This window comes from Ornithodoros turicata, chromosome 1 (assembly GCF_037126465.1).
Source record: "Ornithodoros turicata isolate Travis chromosome 1, ASM3712646v1, whole genome shotgun sequence".
In the NCBI taxonomy this organism is placed as follows: Eukaryota; Metazoa; Arthropoda; class Arachnida; order Ixodida; family Argasidae; genus Ornithodoros; species Ornithodoros turicata.
In genome coordinates, this window is record NC_088201.1 from 170,340,013 (window position 1) to 170,349,311 (window position 9,299).

The 9,299-nt window shown below is 50.6% G+C and overlaps 1 protein-coding gene across 1 annotated transcript; it reads left to right on the plus strand.

Moving 5' to 3' along the window:
• Positions 1-5,918: 5,918 nt before the first annotated feature.
• On the plus strand, positions 5,919-7,126 carry LOC135389751 (tigger transposable element-derived protein 6-like). Its single transcript, XM_064619784.1, has 2 exons — positions 5,919-6,330; positions 6,444-7,126. The coding sequence occupies exons 1-2, from the start codon at positions 5,919-5,921 to the stop codon at positions 7,124-7,126; spliced, it is 1,095 nt and encodes a 364-aa protein (XP_064475854.1).
• The last annotated feature ends 2,173 nt before the right edge of the window (positions 7,127-9,299 follow it).

Below are 9,299 nucleotides of genomic sequence, written 5' to 3' on the forward strand. Positions count from 1 at the left end.
CTGAACCGAAGGAGCAATACCACAATTCCACTGTGAGGCTCTTAACATTTTCATTACACATGAAGGCTGTTTTCCACGCGGCCAGGTGACGGCGATGACGGCAATTCATCCTCCGTCGACAATTCTGCGGATGGCATCGTGTCATGGTGTGTCCCCGGCGTGCCCTCGTAAGAAATAAAGTTTTGCCGGCGTGACTGCTGGACTATCCGAAGCTCGAGGGCATTCAGGTCCGGTAAATTCTACATCACACGGCCCAAACATTTCACACTCCAACACCCAAATCTTTCGGCCGTTACAGTTTCGCCACAGTCCGGGTCCGGCGGATGAGAAAGGCGAGACTACCCATACCCGACACGAGCCAACCCAGTGTTGTTGCTTCGGGAGTATTGAGCCTTGCGCTCGAATGCAATCTTTGAATTCGGATTACTCAAAGAAAAAAGGGATTCGAAAAGAAATATTTCGTAACTGAGATGTACTCTCCCTAGGTTTCACATAAAATCATAAGGTTACCCTGGGTTGAAATTCACTTTACAGTTCCTTTAAGAATAATTTTTGTTTCAATGTAAGTTTAACGTGCGACACTTTATCAGAGGCCTTACTAAGGTCTATAAAAATGGTGTGAACCTGAATACAGTCATTCGTGGCAGCTGCAAGAAAATGGGCGAACTCAAAGAGTTGCGTCGTTGTAGAAAAAGCACTACGAAAACTGTGCTAACGGGCCGACAAGATTTCATTGGACTTGTGGCGCCCCCGACAGATGACGACAATGCTGGCCGGCAGGACATCCGCCGCTGGGTGCGCTCCTGCGTACCCTGCCAGACCACTAAGATCCAGAGGCATACCGTTTCGCCTTTGTCTGCCTTCCTCCCACCCAGCGACCGGTTCACTAAGATCCACATAGATATCCTAGGGCCACTGCCTCCATCCAAAGGCCACCGATATATCCTCACCTGCGTCGACCGGTTCACGCGTTGGCCCGAAGCGACACCCATGACTGATTCTACAGCCCAGACCGTTGCGGCCACCTTCCTGGACACATGGGTTGTCCGTTTCGGTGTTCCCACCGAAGTCGTCACTGACCGTGGCCAGCAGTTTGAAAGTGCCCTCTTCAAGGCGTTCACCAAACTACTCGGAACCACCCGTCTGCGCACATCATCCTATCACCCCGCATGCAATGGTTTGGTCCAGCGTTTCCATCGTCACCTCAAGCAGGCCATCATGGCGCAAGACGGCCGCCATACCTGGACGGACAAGCTCCCCTTGGTCCTTCTGGGCATCAGGTCCGCCGTAAAATCCGACCTCGGCTGTTCCTCAGCAGAGTTAGTCTACGGCGTTCCCCTACGCCTTCCGGGTGAGGTGTTCACTCCCACAGTCGACCCTCCTCCGGACCCGTCCGCTTTCCTCACCGGCCTCCGCCAAGCTTTAGCTACTCTTCAGTTCACCCCCACACGCACAACTTCCGCAAAGACATCTTTCGTGCCTTCCGAGCTCCACACTGCATCACACGTTTTCCTGCGCACCGACCGGCTCCGTCGCGCCCTCGAGCCCGCCTACACCGGTCCTTACCTGGTCCTACGTCGATCGCCCAAGACCTTTCTTCTCGACGTCCGCGGGCGAGCCGAACCTGTCACTGTGGATCGTCTCAAGCCCGCATTTTTCGAGCACGAACCCACATCACTTCTCTCCGACGTCACCCCGTTTTCCCGCTCGCAGCCATCGGCTGCGCCCCGTGCCAGACAGTTTCTTGGGCGCCTGCACTCATTTCTACCCTCCTTCGTTCCTCCGGAGCTCTGAAGGGGGTGGGGCAGATGTGGCGCCCCCTACAGATGACGACAATGCTGGCCGGCTACTCTCGCGCACCAGTCTTGGCACGAGAATTAAATCATTCTTCGACCAACCTTCTACCCCGCTGGTTGTCTCTTTTCTTCCGGCTTGGAGATCCACAGACTTTCGATAATCGACAATGTACAATGTGTAATTATTTTACACAATGTCTAAATACAGATTAATGTCGAAATCATCATAGATACTTATCACGAGATCGCTTGCTACTTAGCCATCCTTTCGATATCTGCGTTTACATGAATACGACAGAATCGTATCGTATCGTATCGTAGTATCGTATCGACTTATCGCAACACATTCTCTGCGATGCGGCCACATCCCCACCGGTGGGGATTGGTGCGAGGAGGTGCCATAACGCGATACGATACTCTTCTTCCACATTCATGAAATCGTGGCTGATGATAAGGATCACTTTTATGAATTGCATGGCAGTCAACATGCTATCAAGAAAAAAAAGATAAAGATACTAGAAACAACGATAAATTAGCCGAGACAGGCTACAAACATGAACGACACAAACACGTAAGCCTCCAGCGACCAGAATCAGTGAAAATTTCCTGGATTCTTTGATTTAGGCGATTTCTTGGCTGTGTGGGGCCATTGCTTTCTGATAAATGGTAATTCGGAATTTCGGGACAGTGGCTGATGTTGTAGTCTTGTGTTGTCTCCCTAGCTGGGTTTCTCTAGCTGGGTTTCTAGCTGGTTAGCTAGCTACAGATTTCTCCACCGTATTAACGACACCAGCGGATGCCTCAACGACTGCGGTACACCGCAGTTTTGGCCAGAGCTTGACGGCCGAAATTCACCAAGACCGCCCAGCGGAGGTTATGGACCGCGACTTCACTCTAATCGAGCTAAAGACAGCGTTGAAGCTTGTGATTGTGGGCACATCCCCGGGACCAGATAACATCACTTACGCCGCACTGCGAAACCTTGACGGCCGGTCATTCCAAGCTCTCCTTCATGTTTATAATACGTGTTGGCAACAGGAATCCCTACCATCTACCTGGAAGGAGGCGTTAGCTGTTCCCGTCCTGTAGCCAGGGAAACCCCCAATTGCCCTGTCCTCTTTTCGCCAAGTGAGCCTGACAAGCTGCGTGGGAAAACTGATGGAGAGGATGGTTTTGCATCGTCTCGACTGGTGGCTCGATAAGGTGCGTTCCCTCACGAAATGGCAGGCTTTCGTCGCCTCCGAAGCTCAATGGATCCAGTCCTCGACCTCCTTTCTACAGTCCAACATGCTCGTGCACATCGGCGGATCGTTGTATCAGTTTTCCTCGACATCAAGCGCGCCTATGATACCGTCTCGCAGATTTGTGTGCTGCATGCCTTGCGCGTTTTTGGAGTATCTGGTCGGCTCTTCAGCTGGCTCCACGATTTCTTTACGAGCCGGACTGTCGCTGTCCGCATATCCCACGGTCACTGCCTTAAGCATCCTGTTTATCAAAGCACACCCCAAGGAAGTATTCTGAGTACTACACTCTTTAATGTGGTAATGACAGGCCTAAAATCGATAATTCTTCACAAAGTAGCATTCTCTGTGTGTGTCGATGACGTTGCCCTTTGGACAACTTGGTATGGACCTTTCGCCCGAGAAGTGCATCGAGCTCTCTTTCACCCGCAAGGCTATGAGAAATTTCCCTCTTTGGGTTGGTGCAAAAAAGCTCGACCTGGATGTTCCCACCCGTTCCTTGGTGTGGTCATGGACTCAGATCTGCGCTGGGCTTGCCACATTAAGCACCCTGAAACCAAAGTGCAGCGACGGCTTCCTGCTGTTCAACATCTTTCTGGCTTAGGATGGGGCTGTGATCAGCGCTCCCTTCTAGCCGTTCATGCGGCTTTGGTGAGGGCGGCTGCGCTTTACAGCCTCTAATCCTGCACAGGACTTTTACAACGTCGTTTGCCTGAAGCCTTCGTCGCTACCTTGGAGTTCCAAGAATGGCTGAAACACGGCAGGTCCTAGCTAAAGCTGGGGAACTCTCGGCGGAGGTTCTCCGTGAGCGTGAAACGCCTCGACAATTCCTACGTTTGCGTGCGCACATTCCCCGTCACTCCCCCCCTCCTCCACTCCCCCCACTCCTCAGGAAAATTCGATTCCGTCCTGAAAGTGATTTCCATCGCGTAGCGCAGAGGACACGCCATGCTCTCACTGGCTTCATAGCTAAGGACGTCACACTGCCGGACGCCCGCTTGTCTCTGCCTGTACCACCCACCTTCGTACGTCTTCCGGACCTCCAGGAACGAAGTGATCAGGTTCCCCCTCAAGTCCTTCGAGCCCAGTTTTATGCTTCAGTAGACGTGAAGTTTTCTAGCTCTGCCGCAGCATACACCGATTGCGCATCTTGAAATGCCTCGCATTCGTCATCTCGCCCGAAGACGCAGTGGAAGCACAGAAGCACAAGCAGTGGAAGCGCATCTTTGCCATACTTTTCTTTCTGCAGCGCATCGTTGATTTTACCCCGCGGGAATGGGTCGTGTTCACTGACTCTACACCTGCGCTGCAAGTAATTGAAAATTCTGGCACCCGAAGCGCATCCGCACCGTTGCTGGTGGATATATATGTTAATGGCTTACCATCTTGTCTACGAAGCAGGGCACAGGCTGGTTCTCCAATGGGTTCCAGCCCATTGCGGTGTCGAAGGGAATGCAGCACCGCAGAAGCATCTCTCTCGTCTCGGAGACGGACGCGTATTGTAGAGCACAGCACGGGCTCGGGCTTACGCGAAAACCCCAGCCCGTCCCGCCCGCAGTTTCGGCGAGTACAGCTTTCTTTTGTGGGCCTGGGCTGGGCTTGTGTTTGACCATTATGGGTCCGAGTCGGGCTCGGGCTCGTACATTGGCGGGCGTAGGACGGACTTGAGACTGTGTTACCCGTCTCTTAGTTACCCACGGTCAAATTTTACAGTCAGATACAATGGGCCGGGCTGGGCCGGGTAGCCCATAAATTTCTCGAGCTGGGGCCCGACTTGCGCTGTACACGGGCTAGGTATGCAGCCATCGGGCCGGGCCGCGTATTTCCAAAACCTGACCGATGCGGGACGGCGGCGGCGGCGGCAGCGGCAGAAAACCCTAAAAACCTGGTGCGTTGCTGTTAGCTACGCCATGGCGGCTGCTATGCTGGAAGGTCATGTTGGAGGTTCGGAGTGTTTACGTTTACGCTGATGGCTGATTAGCAGATAGATTTGTTTAGGGGTGTCGTTGATTGCGATAAGCAATGTGCATGTCCCTCTAACAGTTTATACTTTGCCTTTGCGAACATGAGACAACGGAGGGCCATTTTTTTCAGTGAAGTGTGTATGTCAGTGACGTTGTGCTGCAGCTTCGTGTTGTGGTGGCGTTTAGAAGGAAGAAAGCGAGATTTGCCTGCTCGAGGATGCCATGAATACGCAGTATTCGAAAAAGAAAGTGCGAACAGCGAAAAAACGAATAGCGGCTAAAGCTTTATTGAGTGTGAGCACCTTCGATGGAGTGTAACAGAGAGTGTAAGAGATGGTGGACGGCGGTGTGCAATCGGGTCCTGCGAACACATTCACATGGTGTCTTTTTTTCTTTCTGTGCAGCCATTGCACCACAATGAAAGATGCATATCATGGTGCAACACATATTCCTCGAGAAGTACACTCATGAGCACCAAATATTATAACATCAATGTGCTTTACATTCTATATTCGCACTCAAACCAATATTAGACTTCTAATATTAGAGACAGTCGACCCCCGTTTATCCGGACTTCATTTATCCGGACCCCGCAGTATCCGGACAAAAGGCACGGGAACGGATTTTCCTCCATGTATTTCGCCCTCGTTTATCCGGACTTCAGCTTCCGGACTCGGACAAGAATTCCAGGGAACGAAAGTCGAAAATTCTTGTAATCCAGCTTCAGTTATCCGGACTACCGCGAGTAAGAGGAGACGCTGACCCCGCTTCGTCACCCTTTTCCCTGTGTTGGGGTTATTGCCGTCACACGTCAGCGACCTACATTCCTTCGAAAGGGAGACAACCGTGCACGATTACCCCCTTTTCTATTTGTGTGCGTTGGGTCACGTTGACCAGTCGAGTCCTTTTGAGATATCATGAGCAACTCTCCCGTTCCAGAGGGGAGAACTCCAACTCGAGGGGTGTCGCCTGACCGCCCGCCCTGTGCACCGGAACGTCGAATAATAGGAATCAGCTTCGCTTGCAAGGCAGTGATATGCAAGAGGAAGAAGGACTACCCTTACCTGAAGTTGCCGGACATTCAACAGTGGGCAAAGTCTCAACTTGGTCTCGACATTCCGAAGTCTACGATGGCGGATATACTCAGCCGTTCGGACAAATGGCTTAGCGCAGACAAAGAAAACGTGAACGCCGTGCGGGAGCGTTCCGGACGTGAAGGAAAGCTGGAGGAAGCCCTTCTAACATGGTTCGGAGATCTTCGTTCTTGTGGGGCACCGGTTAACGACATGATGCTGATTGAGAAAGCCAAGATTTTCGGCGCAAGACTTGGTAAGTCATTCAGCTTTTTTTCGATGCTCAACAGGTGCTTCGCTGCACATCACGCTTTCCATCACAACCTTTAACGTACGCGCAATTTCATTGAGCACGTTCTGTTCTTATAGGTGTACCAGACGCGTTCCAGTCCTCCAGGGGCTGGCTGCACCGCTTCAAGCAGCCTCACGTAATTCGCCATTACACCACCCATAGAGAAGCTGCGTCTGTTGACGAGGCTGTCGTGGAAGCGGGGAAAACAGCGATGCGACGTACCTTGCAGAACTTCAACCGCGACGATACGTACAACATGGACGAAACCAGCCTGTTTTTCAAGTTGGGCCATTCATGTACGCTATCTACCCAAGCTGAACCAGCAACGAAAAAGTCTAAGGCACGAATCACCGTCGCTTCGATCTGCAATGCTTCAGGCACTGACAAGCGGAAGCCAATCGTCATCAACAACGCAGGACGTCCTCGCTGTTTCGGCAAGACATTTGATCCTTCTGTGTACTGTGATTACTACCACAACAAAGAGGCGTGGACGACTACTGGTGTACTCCAAACGATAGTCAACGACTTGGACCGTGACCTTCGCCGCAGCAATCGACGCGGTGTTTTGGTTTTGGACAACGCCACGTCTCACAACGCAACTGGACTAGAGCTCACCAACCTAGAGCTGTGTTTTCTACCAAAGAACACAACCAGTCACATCCAGCCACTAGACGCGTGCATCATCCGCTCATTCAAGTCGGCATACCGCAGGGACTTAGTCTCTCTTTCATCGAACGTGCCGAAGAAGGAAAGGAGATGACAGCGGATATTCTTGACGCCATCCGCATCGTGAATCGTGCATGGAGAACCGTTTAAGAATCTACCGTTGTGAATTGCTGGAATCACACCGGCATATTGGGAGCGCCTGCTGCTTATGGCCCGTTGGCCGATGAAGACATTCCCCTAGCTGAGCTGCGATACCTGATGTACAGGCTCACTGCGACTGCCGTAGATGATGCTGCGGTTTCTGACTATGTTGACGTTGATAAGGATGATATCACGTGTGCAGCTATGACTGATGACGATGTGATTGCTGCTGTTGCCTCCGGTGATGTGCAGCAAGGCGGTGCCGATGACGCTAGTGAGAAAGAAGGCCCCGTTGAGGAAGAAGCCCCGGTAGTGACCGTTGAACATGCGAGATCGGCATTAAGGACTGCACTGACATTTTTCGAGCAGCGCAACAACGTGACTCATGTCTATGCAATCAGCAAAAGTTTGCAGGAATTCAGTGCCTACACTACTATGAAACAGCTGTCATTGACGAGCTTTCTGTGTCTCAATTAAACTTTGCTCTGTTGGACGTTTCTCTTCGGTCGTTTCATATATCCGGATGCCCCGACATCTGGACGATTTCGCCGGGAACGGCACCGTCCGGATAAACGGGGGTTGACTGTAATAAGTTAATTATAATATTATAATTCTGTATCGAACGCAACCAAGTGGTCTGCGTCCAGTTTAGTCCATGATTGAAACATGTTTGAAATTCAATGAGAATTAGTTTAAAGGGGTTGGGACACTTTCATAGATGCGGTTCATTACATCATAAATGCATAGTAATGCATGTCACAATACTGTGAAAAGGAATTATTATTGTACATGTCATGCTTAGCGAGACACAAGTCCTTGAACACACTCATGAGCAAAGCGCAGACGTCAGAGAGCTCAGAGTCGCGTCCATTCTAACTAGCAGACTTACCTCCCGTGCGCTTCCTCACTAGCTGTGTTCTTTTTACCTACTGACCTAATGCAAGGAATACAACGGTCTCGCATTCTTTTTGTCATGCACTCACACTGCACGTGTGCGTCCCCATTCTTTTGGGGAAGTGCTGACCTAGTTCTGCATTAGTTCTCGATTTTCTTGCACGACGTATCCTGGTCGTGCAACGGAAGGATGCAGAAGTGCAGACAACAAGATGGAGGAGAGCACTTCGAATAGCGGCTGAAGCTTTATTGCGTGTGAGCACCTTCGATGGAGTGTGAAAACGTGAACGCGTGCGGGAGCGTTCACGTTTGTTGTCTGCACTTCGTTTGCGGCCAGCTGTTGTCGGATAACGGCAAGCATAGAATTCAAGATGGGCAGTATTTACTTGTGAAGTAAGATTTCTATGTGCTTCTTTTTAATTACTTGTCATGCGTCTTGCTCGCACAGTTAACGCAGAAGTAAACTTCCGATACGTATACGCTCGTCACCTGGCTCTTTCGTCACCTCCTTCTGTGTCACAAAACTGGTACAGTCTTCAAAAGGTAGAATGATGCAATCCGGATGAGCAACATGAGTGCACGTTGTGGAAAGGCTCTCGCTAGGACTTCTCATGTCCGTGCGAACCAGAACATTTATGTGCGGAAACAATTATTTGAGTGTTATTGTGAGCGTTTGCTCTGTTAAAAAGAGACTATATAAGGAAGGAAAATCTCCCGATAGCCGCTTATGAATTGTTAGTACAAACAAAGCGGAAGAAAACAGGCTGCAACACAGCCATGCTAACACACAAGAAAATGCTCTGTAGCAGACGAGAAGGTCTGCACTTTCTCATTCATTTTATGAGCCGGTAGTGTCACGTCAGTGCAACTGGTTCAGAACTGTGTCTACACCTGGCGTGCACTTAAGAACTGGCGAAGCACGAGTGCAGCACTTTTCCTTCAAAAAGAACACACCTACTGGCGGCGGCGAGAGCTGTGATGTCAGAGCCACATGAGTTTCGGTATTCGAGGTGCCCATTTTCTCCTCTCCTATTACCCTCTCCACTGGAACACTTTCAGTGCAGCTTCACAGCAATGCAAACAAAAGTCTTTTACGTTTATCTGGAATAACAAGGGGGTGACCTCTCACAGCACCTTTAACCCACATTTCATTGGCACTAATTCTGGCATCCCTTCTACTGTATTTGTGAATCCTGTAGGGAATGCACTACAAGGATTCACTAGAATTTTCA

Excerpts from the sequence above, each read along its gene's own strand:
- LOC135389751 (XM_064619784.1), top strand. The coding sequence starts at position 5,919 with ATGAGCAACTCTCCCGTTCCAGAGGGGAGAACTCCAACTCGAGGGGTG. Across the intron at positions 6,331-6,443 it reads GATTTTCGGCGCAAGACTTG|GTGTACCAGACGCGTTCCAG; the intron begins GTAAGTCATTCA and ends CTGTTCTTATAG.